Source organism: Octodon degus, unplaced genomic scaffold (genome assembly GCF_000260255.1).
Source record: "Octodon degus isolate 3935 unplaced genomic scaffold, OctDeg1.0 scaffold00036, whole genome shotgun sequence".
NCBI classification, from domain to species: Eukaryota; Metazoa; Chordata; class Mammalia; order Rodentia; family Octodontidae; genus Octodon; species Octodon degus.
The window spans coordinates 14,653,399-14,672,769 of NW_004524612.1; the positions used below are offsets into that span (position 1 = coordinate 14,653,399).

The following is a 19,371-nucleotide window of genomic DNA, read 5'->3' on the forward strand; positions in this document are numbered from 1 at the left end:
TTTTTTGTATTTGATTCTTTAGTTCTGGTGCTATGAATTTAGAGATTTCTTTTTTCACTTCAGACACTAATTCTGCTTTGAGTTCCTTTAAACCTTTCTGCAGTTGCGTATTTACTTCTGATGCTATTAATTCATGTATTTCAGCTAAGCTAATGTCTACTGCATGTTCTGGTTGGGCGTTGTGTTTCATCCATATGTTTCTGCATTTGATTCTTAAGTTCAGCTGCTATAAATTTAGTTTTCTTTTTTTTTTTATTCCAGAAATTAATTCTGCTCTGAGTTCCTCTATATCTTTCTGCTGTTGTTTATTTACTTCCAACGCTATTGATTCATTTATTTCAGCTGAGCTATTGTCCTCTGCACTTGTTATGGGTGGGCTTGAGGCCTGATATTATATTTTGCTCCTTGTCTTTATCATTTCGTTTAACACTGACCTCTGGCCTTTGGTGTAGAGCTTTGGTGCAATTACGTCCTTATCACTTAATGAAATTCGGGTACTGATATACCAAGTTCTAGTTCATGCAGTTGTGCCTGGCTTGAGTTTGGCTACTGTGCTCAGCTCCTTACTGTTGTTGCCCTTGGAGGTGGGCCTGCTGTACACCTCTGGTAAGATGATCTGTTCCTGGATTAGCTGTGTGGTTTTGACCCTAGTCTCACTGCAGGGACTTTAGCTTCAGGGTTTTACCTCTAGCCTGTATGCTAGGTCTGACCTGGGTCTGGAGGGGTATGAGGAGCGGGGGTGAGAGAGCGCAGAAGCTCTCCTACACACACACACCAGTGTTGTGTTTTGGTGGTGTTTTGGTGGGTCTGCAGGACTCCCAAGAGCGCGATAGAAGTTCTTACTCAGATGGCGGGCTTTGATGGGTCTGGCCAGGTGGGGGAGGTCCAGAGAACGCGGCCAAAGACCTCTTACACGGTGGGCCTGGGCTTGGAGTGGTGGGCAGGTGCAGGACAGAGCAGAAGCTCACCCCCACACTCGCAGGGCCTGGGGTTGGTCGGATCTGCTGAGCTATCTCACTGGCCCTTGATTAGCTTCTTTGACGTCAGGGAATTCTAGTAATACATAAGGCTGCTCTTCTTACCCCTTAAAATCAAGAAGGGGCTGGGATATAGATTAGTGGCACAGTGCCTACTGGGTAGACACAAGGTCCTGAGTTCAATTCCTGGTACAGAAAAGAAAAAAACCTTGTATACATTGTTATGTTATGGGCAGCTTTAACTGCCTTGCTAATCCTTTGCATAATTTCCATTTTCTGCATACTTGACACCACTACTTTCCTCCTGTGCAAAGTATGTAGAAGTCTTTTTTTTTTTTTTTTTGAAATTAATAAATTTATATTTTTATTGGCCTATCACTCTTCCATTAGTAAAACTAAAAATAAACACTACATATATATCAAGCCTACTGACAAAAACACATTTTTTTGCGGCACTGGGGATTGAACTGAGGACCTTGCGTTTGCCAGGTAAGCGCTTATTGTGCTGAGCTATTTCCCCAGCCCAACACATGTTAAGTTGCCTATAAATCTAATATGACCAAAATAAAAGTCTTACATAATTTGATTTAAGAATATGACTAGACTTTCTCATTGTAGAAGTCTTCTTCAAACATTATTTTCTAACTACTTTTTTATTGTTTAATTGAATTAATAATCTGAGACAGTTTAAAGACTATTCTAAAAACTTTTTTTTTTTTTTTTTGGTGGAACTGGGGATTGAACTCAGTCCTTTGCGCTTGCCAGGGAAGTACTTATTCCACTGAGCCATCTCCCCGGCCCCTTAAAAATTTTTTTTGATCCTTGAGTTTATCTTGTGTATTAATTGTGTTTTCCCCAAAATTTCATTTATTTCCTTTCTTACAGCTTCATAAATGCCATTGAATACAAGCACTGATTCTGTGAAGGCTGATGCTGCTGGCAGAGTGGACTAGTGGAGCAGTCTTTGGTTTCTGTTTTTTTCTTGAGTTTTGAAATCAGTAGGAATATGAGGAAGCTGGCACCACCCAGTAAACAGTGACTGAAACCCATTAGAGGACTTGCTAGAACAAATCCTTTGCTTAACTCTGGTGGGAAGTAAGTAGGCAGTCCTCTGAGTACATGGCGGCCTGTTGCAGCAGTGCAGTACCTAGTCAGAAATACCAGAAACTTTCCAAATGTGCTTATTCTAAAACTTTCGTATTAGGAATACATCTGTCCCCCTCTTCCCTTTCCTCTTCTCTCTCCCCTCGGGGTACAGTTTCAAGCTGAAGAAGCACACTGTATTCCGTAACTATTTTTACTGTGCTTTTGACTTGAGAGGCAAGTGTTTTGGGCAGCACTTGAAATTGCTGACCTTTTGGGTGTAGCCAGGTACCTGGGATAGTGAGACTCGTAGTTGTCTTGCCCGTACAGAAATGGCATTGTGATGCTTCTCAAGGTAGTTCTTGCATCTACATGTGGACATGTCCTTCTCATTACATTATGGCTAGCAGGTCTTTATAAGAAAAGTAGTGGTGATAAGTATGGAGCAAATGGAAAGTATGCAGAGGATTAGCAGCATTTTGATTCTCAATCTGGCTGATTACAGTCCTTTAGGGAAAATGATTTGAAGTCAGCATACTGGCTAATTGAGCCAACCTGGGAGCCTCTTACGTCATTTCAGAAAATCCGGGACAGTTTGTTCCTCTCTTATCCTCTGTTTCCAGACTAAGTCATAGGCATAAATGCTAGGTGTCTGTGGGCTGTGACATCTGCTGAGCCCTAGCTATTTAAGTGGAAAAGAATTTCCTTAGGGGTACCTGATAGGACCTAGGTATTAAAGTTCTTCATTCTTTTCTAATAATTATTTACATAACAGAAAGGTCTGGCTTTGAACAAAGATGATCTTTTTGCCACCGCCCTTGGATATGCTGGTTACATGCGCTGAGTAAAACACTTTTCAGCTGAGATGAAATAGTGGCTGGGCAGCAAGGCAGACCTGCTGAGAGGAGAGGAGTGTAGCTCATCTGAATGGTGGCTGGCTGCCCCCTCCCTGTCCCCTGCATATCCTGTGAGCTGTTGAGTCAGGCACCTTAGCTCCTGAAGTATAACCACATAGCTGCAAAGATATATAATGAAAGTCAGATATTACTGTGCTAAGGGCTTTGCCATCCTATCTTTGGAATAGTTCCTCACTAGGTTAGGGACAACCACTTTCCTGGCACCTTGAAGCCATTTCACCGTTTTTGGTGTTAGGTCAAGCTTTTCAGATTTTTGTTTCCCTATTTGTAATATAGGGTTTTTCTCTGGCTGCTCTCAACATTTTTTTCTTTGTTTGGGTATCAGCAGTGTGATTAGGATGTGCCTTGGCATAATTTGCCTTGGTTTTTATTCTGAAAAATGTTTCAGCTGGTAGTTAATTTGGTGCTGCTTACTTCTTTTATATTTAGCTGGTCAGCCTACAGCCTGTGTCAAGTATGCATGCTATAGGAGGAGGGCTGCAGATGTGCCAGCGCTTCCGTTCCTGCTGCTGTCCTGTGTGGAGTGTCCTCCTGTTTCTGTGGGCAGTGTTTGCCTGAGACTTGCAGGCTAGACAGCTGTGGGCTTTGTCTAAGAGTCCCAGCTGTCCTTCAGGATGGGATGCTGACTCCAGCCTGCTGTCAGGGTCAGAGCGACAGTAACTCCCTGGGGCAGTAGTGTGCTTTCTGTTCTCCAGGAAGCTGTGCTTTGTCCAGTGTTATAGTTGTCATTCATAGGAGGATTGAGTCTTTTGGAATGTACCCAGCCTTCCTAGAAGCCAAAGTTTTTAGTTTGAGTTACTCCTTTAGATTCTGGAACTAGTAGTAACTAGGGTAGATCTTTATAGAGTATTTTGTGGCAGTGAAAATCTCAAGAGCTGTCTTTTTGTGTAAAACTTGGCCTGTTGGGCTGGCGAGATAGCTCAGCAGTCTGAAGCACCTGCTTAGGCAAGCTTACAGGGACCATGGTTCAATCCCTTGCACCACATGCCATGCCAGCCATGCCCCCAGGATGGGCTTAGCCTGCCACACACAGAAACACTTGGTCTGTTAATGACAGTGACATCCTTCAGTTATTCACAGCATACTGAAGCTCACTCAAAACATTGATTTTCTCTGCACTGCAATTTTAGTCATTTCTGTAAGTGTTTTGACAACCAGTGCTGGAATTGGATGTTTGTCATTCTTTTCTCCATAAAGGGCATCCAGGGGCTGGAGAGATGGCTCAGTGGTCTAAAGCACCTACTTGGAACAAGCTTGGCAAAACACAGCAACTGCAGTTCGATCCCCCAGCACCACATGCCAGCCAGCCCCGCTCAATGGTGGGCTGAGCTGGCTACACACACACAATAAATAAATGTAATAAACAAATAAATAAATTTTTTTTTAAAAAAAGGGCATCCATAGCTCATTTATACCGCATGTCCAGTAAGGGTTTTTTTTTTTTTTTGGAAGAGGTGACAGTGACATCTGTGGGAATCTTGAGTGGAGTGAGCTATGTGAACCTAGAGTACTACAGTGGCAAGTACAGGAAGTATGCAGCCCCAGGGTTTCCAGAAGGGCTTGGGGCATGCATGTTTTGAGATGGGGTCTTGCTTTGTTGCCTAGGCTGGCCTCTGACTCTAGGGCTCAGCCTAGTACCTCTGCTACCCAAGAGCAGAGACTGCAGGAGTGAACTGTAACCCCTTTCTTGGCTCTCATTTTCTTGATTGTGCAGCTCTCAAATGGGCTTTTTTTAAGTTAAAGGAGAAGATGGTGAAGGACTAACATTGGCTGCTGATACCCTTTCTTGTCTGTGTAGTGCCCTGAAATAAGGTTCATGCTTGGTGGACTCAGAACAGAAATATATTATTGGAGGGTGGAGCTGTTGGGCCTAGCTGAGCCAAGTATTATTTAAAAGGCATCACATTTAAAGTATGTGTACTAAAAATGTTGAATGTAGTAGCTGCAGTGGTCTAGTCCATGACTGCTCTTGTGTTCCCTTGTGGTGAGAAGAATGGTGGCAAGAGAGAAGAACCAGTGAGCTATCAGGGCACGGGGCAAGCAAGGTGAGAGTGAATGGTGGTGAGCATGACTCCCGCTTGACTGTGGAGCTTGATGGATTGTTTTGCTTTAGGAAGTGGGTTAAGCGGTAAGACATTCCCTAATTATTCTCTAGCTGTTTTTCCTTAACTTTAACAATTACATTGAAAATTTGTTGGGAGTTTTGATCTATTAACTTCTCAGGTCTTTATTCTGTATTTTGAAAAAAGAGTGGCAGGGCTAAATTCTATCCTGTGTCTCATTTGTTTGTTCATTTATTCATAAAGTAACAGGCACAATGCTCTGTTCATTCTGGTTGATGTCCTACTAGTAATTGAAACAATAATTTGGAAAATCAGTTGTCATGTCTACCAGTTAACTAAAGTGGAATCATAAGGTCTCTAATAGCACACTGTACTGTAGAAGCATGAAGAAATAGTGTTGGGGCTGTTTTAATTGAAAACAAAACTGAAAATTATAATGTCGCACACTGCCTATGGTTGACTTCTTTTGCATTATTAGATCTGCTGTTCTCACACTTCTGGAGGCTTGTGCTGATCTGTGTGTCTTTGTTTAGAAATGTTTGAATCTTTTGATTGTTTGATTTGAATGCCAAGACTAATAATAGTTTGCTGTGCTTTTGTCTAGCCATTAAGCACTATAGCTTTGAAGCCAAACTGTTGGAAGAAAGCTTCCTGCTTCCCTTTCTCTGTCCCTTGTGGATGCTATCTGCCTCCCACTTCCAGCTTGAATTTTAGTTTGTATCTGCAAAGTCTGTAAGAGTAAAAGTAGTGTTACAGGGAAGAGATGATTACCTTGAGATGAGGAACTGTAAGTTATTCTTGTGGTACTGTAGTTCTGCTGTCTCCTGGCATTGACTCAGTCAGCATGTCTTAGCAGTGGCACCCACAGCATTTCTAGATCATGGCTATATCATTCTTTGCCAGGGGGAGGCTGTCTTCTGTGTTTAGATGGGCAGGATCCCTGACCTGTACTTACTAGGTCTAAGTAGCTCACCTTATTTTTTCTTAGTGGTGACAATCAAATATGTCCTCAGACATTGCCAGAAGCCCCTCCCCTTTCCAGGAGGAAGGGCAGCAAAATCCCTGCAGTTCAAGAACTTTTCTGAACTCTTAAAAGTAGCTTTGTTATAGAATTTGAGACCAGAAAGGTCACAGGAGGTTCAGGAGGATTTATCTGGTTTTATGTGAACACTGGCCCACTGACTTGAATCCTTGATGATGCATAGATTAATAATGCATTTTAGAGGTATGATGGTAGGGCATGCCTGTAATTCCAGCCATGTGGGGGACTGAGGTAGGAAGATCGTGAGTTTGAGGCCAGCAATTTAGACTCTGTCTCAAAGTGAATGACTGAGGGGTGTAGTTCTGAGGCAGAGCACTTGTCTGGTATGTCTGAGGTCTTGGATTTAGTCCCTAGTACAAGATCAGAAGAGGAGAGGAGGGGCCAGGGAGATACCTCAGTAGAATAAGTGCTTGCCAGGGCCTGAGTTCAATCCCTGGTTCCGCCAAAAAAAAAAAAAAAAGAGGGCTTTTTTTTAAATGGTGGCTTTAGTATGAAATGAATAAAGTTAATATTGGTATAGCAGTAAAAAGACTGGATTTGGAGTGATTGGTACCACTGAGAGTTCAGGCTCTTACAGCTTGACACGTTCATGATAGAGTCACCTTAGCCTTAGCTTGTCCATTACAAGGCCGCACTTGGACCACATAATCTCCAAGGCCCTGCTATCTGAATGAATTTTACTGTAAGAATGTTAGAACAAACTCGCTGAAGTAGAAGTTCTCTGCATCAAGAACACAGAAAAAGTGATTCAGTCTGGTAAGTGGCAGGTGTGGGGTGTGGATGACAAGTGGCTTTTAGCTGGGTGTTCAAAGGGAGAGTGATTTTGAGACAAGAATGGAAGGAAAGGTGTTGGGAGCTGAAGAGGCTGGTGAGGGCCCAGGAGTGCATCCAGCCAGGTAGAGCTAGTCATTTGTACAAGTTAAAGCCACCTGTTGAAGGCAAAATGACACTATGAGCTTTGTAAAAAGGTGGGTTCCCATAAGATTCTCTTTGCTTTTGAGAAATAAAAGATGGCTCATTAGTGGGACTAATTTAGCTAAGAGAATAAAAAGTGTTTGGGGAATGGTGGCACACACTTGTAACCCTACCTTTGTCGTAAGCTGAAGGAGGAAGATCCTAAGTTTGAGCCCAGCCTTGGCAACATAGGAAGGCCCTGTCTCAAAATTAAAAAGACAAGCCATGCATGGTGGTTCATATCTGTAATCCAGCTCTTGGAAGGCTGAGGCAGAAGGATCGCCACAACTTCAAGGCCAACCTGAACTATAAAGCAAAACTGTCTCACAAACTGAAAAAGAAAGGAGCTTTTGTATGTGTAGTCAGCACAGTGGATGGGCATTACAAAGGTGAGGTAGTTATGTCAACACAAGTCTCTGTTCCCCACCCCCACTCAGTTTAACTGCCCAAAAAAGGCCATCTGAGATTGTTTTTAAAACGAATAGGCCGGCAGGGTAGTTCTGGACGTAAGGCCTGAAATCTCAGTTCTGCTCTGCCACCTTGTGTTCTCTTGAGAGTTATTTTTAATCTCTGATGGTATTGATTTTGTAAAATAACACTCACCTTAGTTTTTCCACGAGAAAATCAGTCCATGAATACAGCTTAAAATGTGCAATCTTCATCGTGTATTTCTTGAATTCTCAGGGAGTAGTAGCCATCTTGAAACGTGTGTGCGAGACCCGATGGGCAGTAGTAATGAGGTGCAATCCTAAGCTTGTATGGTGCAGTTTTCCCTGACTGCGGGGACGTCCCGATGGCCTTCGCTCCCCCAAGCACTGACGTTGTGTCTCTGCCCCCTTGCTGCAGGTGGTCCGGACTGAGAAGAACAGTCTGAACAATCGCTTCCTGCCTTGGAATGAGATTGAGACGGAGGCCATCTTGTCCATCGACGATGACGCCCACCTCCGCCATGATGAGATCATGTTTGGCTTTAGGTGAGGGTGATTCTGTGTCCAGGGACACTTTGTTTTGAGAGACAGAACTCCAGCCTGGATGAGGCAGCAGAGGGATGTGTTGGGTCACGGGTGGACAGAGGGCTGGGCGGCCTAAAGGGCTGATGTAGAACTGGCTGACCTGCTCTGCTCTGCACACTCGGGCTCTTCCCCTGCACCAGGAGGCAGGCGGCTTCGGTTGGCTGGAGCTGCAGGATCATGGCCCTCAGATGCATACCCTGTGGGCTGAGTAAGAGGAAGTTGGAGGAACCTGTGACCAGAGCAGTGGGAACTGACTTCCTGGCAGGGGGAAGGAACTCATTGCTCTCTGTAGGCAGTGGAACAGGGCAGGAATCCAGAGCCCACAGAGATGTGGGGAAGGGGGCTTGAAAACAGCTCCAGTGGGAAAAGGGGAGGGGAACAAGGTGCTGCTGCTTCTGCTGCTGTTGCTGCTCAGCTTGAGTGAGCCTGGGCCGTGTGGCAGCGCCTGTCTCAGCACTTTGGTTTTCTCACAGGTCCTTGAAGAACTCGGAGGTTGGGGGCTGGGGGTCATACCCGGAGTAGACCCTGGGATTGCAGTGATGCCATGGAACTAGATGGTGAGCGGTGGCCAGGCCGGGCTGTCCTCAGCCACTGCACCCTGCTGCCCCTTCCTCTGGGGACTTGGCTGCTGTTTGGGCTCAGTGAGGGCACAGTGGGTGAGGGCGCAGGACAGGAATGCTGCGTGGCACCTGGGTCAGCTTGTTCTGTATACACAGTGAGGCGAGTAACAAAAGGGAGGGCAAGCATTTCAAAACTTGTATAGCAGTTTTTTGTTTGTTTACTTCAGACAGGGTCTCGCTGTGTAGGTCAGGCTGGCTTAAACTCACTGTGTAGCCCAGACTGCCCTTGAATTTACAAAGATCATCCGGTCTCGGCTTCCCTGCCCCTGTTTTGTTTGGATGATTTGCCTTTTTATTACTGAGTTGTGAAAGTTCTTTATAAAAGTATTCTCAATGCAGTACCTTTATCAGGGACATGAGCTGCAAATAATTTCTCCCCATTTGGTGGGCTACCTTTTCACTTTTCTTGTGGGATCTTTTGAAGTACAAAGTTTTAAATTTTGATGAAGTTCAATCGATTTATGCTGTCTTTGTGTGGTAGCTATCATATTTAGGAATCCACACAAACTGCATGTGGTGGCACACATGTCTATAATCCCATCTCTGGAGAGGCTGAGGTGGGAGGATTGTTGTGAGTTAAGAGGCTTGCCTGGGTTATACAATGAGTTCAAGGCCAGCCCAGACTACACAGTGAGACCTTGCCCCTCCAGTCCAGAAAGAATCTGCATTTCATTTTGATACTGTTTTTCCCAAGAAAACCCTAGTCTATAGTGAATTTCGTGTTGACCACAAAGAGTTTGAGAGTTATTGGAGGTTTTGTTCAAATTAAGGTTGATTCAGGAGAGAGCAAGCTCTTTTCTGTATGTCTCCATTCCATTCTGAATACCTAACCTGACCTCTCCAACTCTCAGCTCCTTTTTTTGGCTTGAGTTTGTACACAGAGATGCACAGATAAAAAGAGATGAGAGGATCAACGACTTCTCTGCTGGATCTACCTTAAATCCATCTGTAAAGAATAATTTGACACATTTCTGACAGATTACAACATCTTCTCTTTTTCTCCTCCCACATTTCCTTTGGCCTTCTAGTATATTTTTAAGCACAGTTTCTGTTGCTAGCTGTGATTAAAAAGAAATCTACCTAAATTGGGGTGTATTCCTTTGTACCTGATAATAAATAGCTGTTTTTATGAAGGGAAGCAAGTGATGAAACAGCTCCGAAATGCTCTTTGCTGCTGCAGAGGTGGTCACTGGTAGTGAGGAATGGGGGTTTTGGTGGCCTGACACAGTGTCTGTGGAGACTCTGGTGCTGTGAGTGGAGCTGTGGTGTCAACAGGAGAGTTGCCATCTCCTTTGGATCCCAAGGATGATTCAGAGGAGTTCCGCTTTGATGAGTTTGAATTTCATCAGTATACTGGCATATCCTATCTTCCTGGGGCTCCTGATTTAGAAGCTTTTTGACCTTTGCGCTGCCATGTTTCTACAGATTTTCAGGTGGTAAGAAAATAATGGGATGCTTCTGTAGGGTTTTTTTTTTTTTTTTATTTTGAGATAGGGTATCACTATGTAGTTCAGGCTGGCCTTGAACTCACTGTGTAGCCCAGGCTAGCATCAGACTTGCAATGATCCTCCTGCCTTAGCCTCTCTGGTGTTGGGATTTACAGGCATGCATCACCATGTCTGGCTGGGATGCCTTTTAATGCGCCTATTAATCATTCAGATATGGAGTTAGCCGTGGGTAGTAGAACTGGTGAATTGTGTCTGGCTGTATAGCCTACCCTTTCCCCACTGGTACCAGTTTGAGCATCCTTTGTTCTAAGAACTTTATTTCTATTCCCCAATTTGTTTATTTCCCTTGAATGAGAGTGAAATAGACCTAGGTTTTACAGGAAAAAAAATTTGAGTATAAGAATTCTTCTCTCTGGCAAAATGTAGACCTTGACTAACTTCAACCCAAATTGTCAAGCAAAAGGCAGACATGCAAGAGAATGGAAACACATGTCCACCCACAAGGCGGATATGATCATTTGTAGCAGTAGCATCTGTCAGAGAAAACCCGGAAGGCTAAATCTTGAATGATTCCACTTACATGAGGCCCCTAGAGAATCTACTCTAGAGAGACAGGAAGGAAAGTGGGCAGGGCAAGGGCTGGGGTGGGATGAGAAGGTCTTGCTAGAAGGACACAGATTCAGCCTGGGAAGATGGGAGAGTTCTAGAGATGGATAGTGCTGCTGGTGGCGCAGCAGTATAGCTATCTTTAATGTCTCTGAGCTATGCGTCCTTACCAAAGGTTAAAATGGTACTTGCTATGTGCATATTTGGTGCAATAAAAAGTCAGCTGTCTAAAAGGAAGCCCCCAGAAGGCTGTTACACTGTGCCAGTTTGGATTTGTCATTTTAAACTCGAATTGTTCCTTTCAAACTACTAAGAGAGGTGCTGCTTTGAAATGAAGACCTCCATGCTTTAGAGATTGGAGCTGCCTGCCAGTGGCAAGGGGTCCTCAGTAGCTTCTGGCTCGTAGCCCATTCAGGGCAGGCTGGGTTCTGTGGAGTTTCAGCTTCTGCTTCCAGGAGGAACTGGGGACTGATTCTGTTTGTTCTACCTTACCTATAAATTTGGAAGTGTTGGGTTTCTGCTGAAACATAATGAGTTCTCAGTTTGTTTCTTGCATTTAAAGAGATATGCCATTTGTATGTTTCCTTAGATTGCTCTCACCTTAAGAGGCAGTTTCTTCATCAGCCCTGCACAGTTTAGGGCCAGTGCTTTTCCTGAAGGAACCCTCTGCAGAGAACAGAGCAGGGGTCTTTATAAACTTTTCTCACTGTGCACCCTCCTAGAGAAAATAAAGTTAAGCATGCACTGTGTGGCTGTTATTATGTGCGTACATGTCCAATTGAACTAATGAATCTTTCTCATTAAAATAAATCTTTCAGAAATTAAATTAGAGCCAGGTTTGATGGTGCATGACTGTAACCCCAGCACTTAGGAAGCTGAGGCAGGAGGATTGTCATGAGTTTAAGGCCAGCCTGAATTACGTAGTGAGAACCTGTCTCAAGAATACAAAAGATTGGGCTGGTGAGATGGCTCAGTGGTCTAAAGCACCTACTTAGAACAAGCTTAGCAAAGCACAGGGACCGCGGTTCAATCCCCCAGCACCACATGCCAGCCAGCCCCGCCCCCTGGTGGGCTGAGCTGGCCACACACACACACACACACACACACACACACACACACACAAAATAAATAAATGTTAAAAAAAAATACAAAAGATTAAAATAAATACCAATAGGGGCTGGGGAGATGGCTCAGTGGAATAAGTGCTTGTTTGGCAAGTGCAGGGGCCTGAGTTCAATCCCTAGTTCCACAAAACAAATACATACATACATACATACATACATACATACATACAAATAGAAATTAATACCTTCTTCCTGCTTCTTGGCAAATTGTTATACCTACCGTATTCTGGAAATTTCTTCCTGTATTATCTCTGTTCTTTCCAACAGGCAGGAGAGATGATAGCTGACAAAAATGAGGGGGTAGGTACTAAACAGATACTTCATAAAGAAGCTTTCTACAGTACTATTTATCCTATTGGATAATTGGTTTTTATTCTATTGGGGTTGTGATTGATTTTATATAAAGAAAAGAAACCCACAGGCCAAGAGCCTGAAGCTCTTTTCACAGTTCTGATACCTGAGAGCTGCGTACTCAGCAAAGCTCTTCCCACTTCTGTTTTTGAGGGTGTGGAGAGAAGCGCGGGACCGCATTGTTGGCTTCCCTGGCCGGTACCATGCATGGGACATCCCTCACCAGTCCTGGCTCTACAACTCCAACTACTCCTGTGAGCTGTCCATGGTGCTGACGGGTGCTGCCTTCTTTCATAAGGTGAGAGAGCTGGTTGCAGTGTTACCTGCCTGGGAGTGAGCTTTTGTGTAGTACTGAACTGCTGCTCTAAGCCGTCGTTTCCCTCCTGCTTTCTGCATGACACTTATATGTGAGAGGTCATTTCTGTTTTTGAAGGCACTAATCAAGATGCTTAGAACAACTCTGCAATAAAAAGGCTGCAGGGTGTCTGTAGAGCTACACAGCCCAGAGGGAGGTTCTGGCTTCTCTTTCCTGGAGTTCTACTTCAGTGAACCTGGGGTACGGGGCCAAGAGACCTGTCAGACAGCTTCTGTTTCAGCACTGCCATTCCAGTTTGAGCCAGCCTCAGAAGGCTGAAGCTGGCATTGTAGCTTGGATCTTAAAGGTCCCCAAAGCTCCCCCAGATGATAGCACATTAGGGGGTGGTGAGAGTGTTAGGAGGTGAGCCTAGTTGGAGGAAGTTGGTCACTGGGGGTGTGGCCTTGAAGGGTTTTAAGGACCTGGCCTTCTCCTCTGTTTCCTCCTGCTACCGTCAGGTGAGCAGCCTCCTCTGCCACTGCTCCTGCTGCTGTGTTCTGCCTCACCATGGGCCCACCATGGAGTAAACCTTAAAGCCATATTTAGGGACATTTTGAACTAGACTAAGAAGTCGTGAAACTTTCAGCTTTTTCTTTTTAAAACAATGTGTGAGGTTGCTGTACACATCTCATTTCTTTTCCCAACTTGGCGGACCGTGGCAGGGCTGGGGAGAAGGCCAGGGAGTCGGATGATGGTTGCCTGGGAAACCAGGCCTCTTGAGAAGTCATTTATTTCCACAGTTGCTCCCTTCAGGAGCCAGGGCTTCTCTCAGTGCTTGCTCCTACCTTGACAGTTGACTTGTCTGCAGAGGGGTCTGCCTGTTCAAACACTGATTGCTCTTTGAAAGTTAATGGTCAGATCCCTTTAGTTTTAGAGAAATAATTTACTTAACGAAGCTTCATATTTTTTCCATTTGAACGTCTGGAACAGAGGTTACAAATTTAAGCCCTTGAGCCACACTTGGCTCACAGAACTGTTTTGGATCCCCAGTGTTGCCTTAGACACTGCCAACTTTTAAAATTACAGGATTTTCCAAAAAGTCTGGACTGCAATGAAAATGAAGATGAAGCCCTTGTGGGGTTCAGCTGCAGCTGGCTGGAGCCATGGAACTCCCTGGAGAGGGTTGTTCGCACTTGTCGGCCCCGCACTTCTAGCTTGCATATTCACGTTGTCTGACATGTCACTTGCCTTGCTTACTTGCCCCTAGTGGTAATTACATTGATCTTCCTCATAAGTGCCTATTATTAGTAAAACTTTTTGGACATGTACCATATGTATGTATACTGTATTTATGTATAATAAATTACATGTGTGCTATAGTTACAGAAATCTTTTGAAGGTTAAGATACTTAGAAGTTTCAACATGTTTTCCCTGAATTCTTCAGTTTTAGTGAAAGCAATGTAATTGACTATGTTTATTAATTTGAAAATATTGATTTTGGGGGGCCTGTCCATTAGCACAGTTCTTTAAGTGACTGCTTAAACAGAGCAGTCAGGCTCAGGTTGCTGTGGTTTGATCCCCAGATCCTCAAGCCACACTAAAATGCCCTGAAGGCATCCTGTGTTATGTCAAGTTATAGAATTTTTTTTTTTTTTTTAATGAATGTATCTTGCTTTTTTGCCCTGAGTGATTGCTAACCCTAGGTTCAAGCAGTTTTTCTGCCTCAGCTTTCTGAATTCTGTGACTACAGGTGTGCACTGTCTTGCCCTACTCAATGTTTTTATACTTTTAATTACTGTCCCTGGAAAAAGTACCTAATGGCTGTGCTTAAATCATGACACTCATGTATTCCAGTATTATCTACCAGCTTGAGAATATTTTTATAGAGACTGTGACTTCTATCTTCTGTGGCAAACTTTCTTTGGCAGACTGATAGGTGTTGCATTTTTGTATTTTGGACTAGATTCTAAATCTACAAAACTTCATTTAAAGAGCTTTTTTGGGACTGTAGCTCAGTGGTAGAGCATATTTGGGGTATACATTAGGCCTTGGATTGGAGTTCAGGTTCCACCTCCCAAAACTTTTTTTTAAAAAGAGGTTAGGTTTATTTTTATTATTATTAATGTGTAGTACAGAGTCTACAGGGTCTCACTACACAGATTGAACTCGTAATGATTCTCCTGTTTTCAAAACCCTGGTCCCTGCATCTGTCTAAGCAGGCGCTTTAATCTGCTGAGCTATCTGGCCAAGATACACATTTTAATAGATTAATATAAAACATTTTGGCAACAAAAATCATTGCAGGTATTTCCAAATGTTTATTTTCATAATGGTTTATTTTTTAATTTTTTTAAATTTTTCTGTATTTTAGTACAAGGTATGTAGGTTCTCTTCACTAGGGTCTTACTACGTAGATTGGACTCAGTGATTCTCCTGTTTTTAGCCTCCCAAGTGCTGGGATTACAGGCTTGTGCCATCATGCCCAGTCTCAGTCGCTGTCTTAGCACGCCTTGGGGGCAGGACCAGCACAGCACTCTGGGGATTGAACCCCGGTCACTGCGCTCTGCCTAAGCAGACTTCATTATTTTTTTAAAATTGCTGTTGCTTGTTGTTAAAATGTCACTTTTTCCTTGAAGGAAAGGTAGTGTTTTCATTAGATACTAATCATGACAGTGGGCTATTTAAGGGGTTAATAAGTTAGAATTATTTTAAATCTTTTTACTTAAAAAGTATAACTCATTCTTAAAATCATTGAAGTATGTTCTGCACATTAACCAGCACACTACTATGCTGAAAAATGTTTTATCGTTATTATTCATATAGATTTATACTGAGGTGATACAATATGCAAGTCAGTTTAATTGGCTCCACCCTATTAATTTGCTAGTCACCAGGCTCTTTTTGGGGGTGGGGTACCAGGAATCAAACTCAGGACATTGTGCTTGCCAGTCAGGTACTGTGCTGCTGAGCTAGCTCCCTGGCCCATCACCAGGCTCTTGCAGTTTCTTGAAGTTGACATTTCTTGTGTTTTCCGATTCCTGTGGTGTCAGTCTTGGGCTTCGGCTGCTTTTAGGTTATCAGCGTGAGTCACTGATGAGGGAGGGAAAAGGAGTGTGTGCTGTGCCCCCATACACAGTGTCTGCCAGCTCAGTAGACATTAAGGAGTAATAAGTTTTGGACATTTATTACATTAATTTTTAGCTCACATAATTACTTTCTAGGAGTCAGTGGTTAGAACTTGTCAGCAGGTGTCTGTTTCAGTGTACCACCACTTCATGGGGCTTTTTTGAGACAGGGTTTTGCTATGTTGCTTATGCTGGCTTTGGGTGCGCTCTCCTCCTGCCTGCCTCAGTCTCTCCAGTGGCTGGGATTGCAGCTGTACAACTGGGCCGCTGTTGTGCCTGGCTTAGTGGCTGTTCCTCCGAGAGAGACAGGAAGTCTTGTGAGGGTAGGAGAAGGGTGTGGCACGTTCACTTGGCTTCCTGCTCTGACATGGTCTCTGCTGTGCTGAGAATATAGTCCTGGAAGGAGGACAGGTAGCAGGGAAACTGGGGAAGACTGAGTCATCTGGGCAGGGAGTAGTGTGTGGCAATGGCAGGAAGTCGCCTCCTTACTTTCTCACTGCGGGTGGAGAAAGGTACCTCCTCAAAGGAGGAAAGTTGCTTTTGGCTCACAGTTGGGAGAGGCCCAGTCTGTAGTTGGCTGGCTCCAAAGCAGGCAGCGTGGCAGAGTGAAGACACACAGCTGAAGCTGCGTGGTGGCTGGAAGCAGAGTGGGCTGTGGAGTGGGGAGGGAGATGGACCGTTTTGGGCCATGCCATAGTAACCCACCTCCTCACAGTGTCACATTTGGCTATGCCCTCATCAGGGGACTGATCAATCCTTGATGGGTATCATGCCCTGTGCTCTGACCACCTCCCCCCGTGAGTGCATGAGACTTTGGGTGGACATCCAGAAACAAACCGCTTCCCCGATGCAAGAATCCATTAGTGAGGCTGTAATGGATCAGATGCCTCGTGGCTCTGTGACTGAAGTCTGAGACTGTAACCAGGTGTTCACCTCTCAGAGGCTGAAGATTGTCCACCTGAACAGTGTCTGCCTTGGTCTGACAAGTTTTGACACTGATTTTCACTTTCTGAGACACCAGCAAGACTTGGTGCAGTTCTGCTTCTCAGAGAGGGGGCAACACTGGCATTCAGCAGGGTAACTGTTCACTGCAAGGTGCTTGCAGCCCCAGCCCCAGCTTCACGCGGGCTGCTTTTCATTTACTGCCTCGTCTGAACCCCAGCCCTTAGACCCGTGTAGGTTTTTGCTGAAAGCTAAAAACTGTCCTTTAATGATGTGCGATTGCCGTTCTTCCCCTGGCAGTATTACGCCTACCTGTATTCGTATGTGATGCCCCAGGCCATCCGAGACATGGTGGACGAATACATCAATTGTGAGGACATTGCCATGAACTTCCTTGTCTCCCATATCACTCGGAAACCCCCCATCAAGGTGAGGACCCGAGACGTGGGGCCTGGGTGTGTGCAGACAGCATTCCCTTGTCGGGCTGTGGCAGTTCCTGATGTCCTGACCTGAGGGCGCCTCTCTGAAGTGGGTGAGGACACCACTGCCCCTCAGGATTGTCATGGGATTAATTGAGTGGATACTCCCAGACCTTTAATTCTAAGGGTGATTGATAGGTGAATGGGTGGATGGCTGGGACTCAGAGGGGTTGGAACCTCCATAAACTCAGGTATCTTTATTTTTATTCACTGTGACCTTAAGTTATTAGATAGAAGAAATCACAGAGAATTATGTATCACATTTGTTGCAATATCTCAAGTGATATTTCTGTTCTTCATTGTTTGGCATTAAGGCAGTTGTTAGCCTTTCCCTACATCTTGTTACATTAATAAGACAGCATGTATGTTAGTATTTTTCAGCATAGTTTCTTTTATAATCCCATGTGTTTTATTTAAAGACATTAGGAGGAGTCCAGGCTTCACCAGATTGGCAGATGGGCGGGTGCGTGTGTCCATCATTCTTACAAAGTAAGAAGTCCTGAGCTTATGCACAGAAAGCTCTAAGAACAGTGCCTGGTGTGTAGGAAGGTACTTATATAAGGTGTTTACTCAAAAGTGCAATTACCCTCGGAAGTTCTAGAAACTTGAGGTTTTTAAAATTACTAAGTAGGTTTGGGCTATAGTAAGCCAGCTCACAGTCAGCACCAGAAAGCCCAGTTCAGTACTCTTATATACTGGCCGTGGTTAAGTTCCTGTGTTGGATTGTTTTCCAGTATTTTACTACTGAATGCACTTTGTACCAGTGTCTTGCTGTACAACCAAGATAAATACTGGGAATAGAATTACTGAGCCAAATTAAACTTAGTGTTGAGAGGCTTTAGTTGTTTGCTAAGTGGAGCCCATTGGGAAAAGATGCCTTCATAGTCCTAAAGGTTTCAGGTCCGTACGGGACCCGGTGGTGACTCATGAGTCTGCAGGCCTGGTTTACCAGGTCACTGAGTCAACAGAACCGTCAAGTCCCTGTCAGTGTCAGCGCTGTGATTGTCACTGTGTTCTTTTCTGTTTTCCCAGGTGACCTCCCGCTGGACTTTTCGATGCCCAGGGTGCCCTCAGGCCCTGTCACATGATGATTCCCACTTCCATGAGCGGCACAAGTGTATCAACTTCTTTGTCAGGGTGTACGGCTACATGCCTCTGCTGTACACGCAGTTCAGGGTGGACTCTGTGCTGTTCAAGACGCGCCTGCCGCATGACAAGACCAAGTGCTTCAAGTTCATCTAGGGGCACCGCGAGCTGGGGAAAGGGCAGGCAGAGCAAGGGAGGTGGCTTCCAAGGTCCCAGGCACTGAAGGACCTTGGAGACATCTGCTGGGTGGGTGGCCCACACCTCTGCTAAGGAGAGGCAGCAGGAAGAGTGGAGGGCAAAGGGCTGCCTTTATCATGAAGTCGGCCACACTGGGCCTGGAACCCGGGTCAGCAGATCGGGGCTTCCACACAGGGCACTGATGATAGCGTACACTGAGGACCACGGGGACTCAGAGAGTCACTCGTGAGTTCATAAGCCCAGGACAGGTGGTTTGAGGTTTTTAAATTCAGTAACAGCTATTATTATTTAAAAAGAAAGTTCCAGATCCGCCGTTCAAGGTTTATTTATACAAGTGTGCATATATACATATATGGGTGTATATACATATATATGCACACAGTCACATACATATACATACGTATACATGTGGTGGGGGGAGTTGGTGGAAGTCATTGCCCCTCTCCCTAAGGCGGGTACCCACCAGCCCTGTGTTCCGTGTTTCAGTGGAGGTGGAACCTGGCCACTGTGCGCTGGCGTATGCCTCTCATCTCCTTGCTTAAGGGGCATCTGAGCCCAGAAGCAGGAGAGGGATGGGCTTGGCCTCTTGGGGTTCTGAGGACAAGACAAGCCGTGTGTGTTTGTGCCTGTCCTTGTTCATCTGTGACATGGTTCTTCCCATGGGTGGCTCTGGGAGGACCTGCACCTCTGTGAGCTCTGAGTGGCTTCCACTGGACCTGGTGGCTTTGAAGAACTGTCTAGGCCACACTCCCCAGGACTTTGCCCCATTCTCATTCTCACCCTGTTTTGGGAGACAGTAAGGAAGCAGAGAATGGTGCAAGGATGGGCTTGCCCACCTCGTAAGAAACTAGCTTTGGGGTTGGGGTATGGCAATTTTTGGCCCTTAGATGGGAGCGCGGAAGCTGCATGCTGTGTTGCCAGGTTGGCCTGGGGCTCTGCAGTCGGGGAGTACGTCCTTTGAGGGTCTTGCCTTCTGGATGGGAAAGCATATGGCAGGGCTCTAGCTTTGGGGAGCCATCTTGGGAAACACACCTATCTGGGCCTCCA

General features: G+C 44.9%; 1 protein-coding gene across 1 annotated transcript in view; it reads left to right on the forward strand.

Annotated features, from left to right (window-relative positions):
- Extl3 (exostosin like glycosyltransferase 3) overlaps positions 1 to 18,613 on the forward strand; it is a 54,943-nt gene extending 36,330 nt beyond the window's left edge. The window contains exons 4-7 of the mRNA XM_004630700.2: positions 7,883 to 8,010; positions 12,352 to 12,496; positions 16,862 to 16,990; positions 18,073 to 18,613. Of these exons, the coding sequence (XP_004630757.1) occupies positions 7,883 to 8,010; positions 12,352 to 12,496; positions 16,862 to 16,990; positions 18,073 to 18,282 (612 nt within the window). The 3' untranslated portion in view covers positions 18,283 to 18,613. The remainder of the gene's footprint in view (positions 1 to 7,882; positions 8,011 to 12,351; positions 12,497 to 16,861; positions 16,991 to 18,072) is intronic.
- The last annotated feature ends 758 nt before the right edge of the window (positions 18,614 to 19,371 follow it).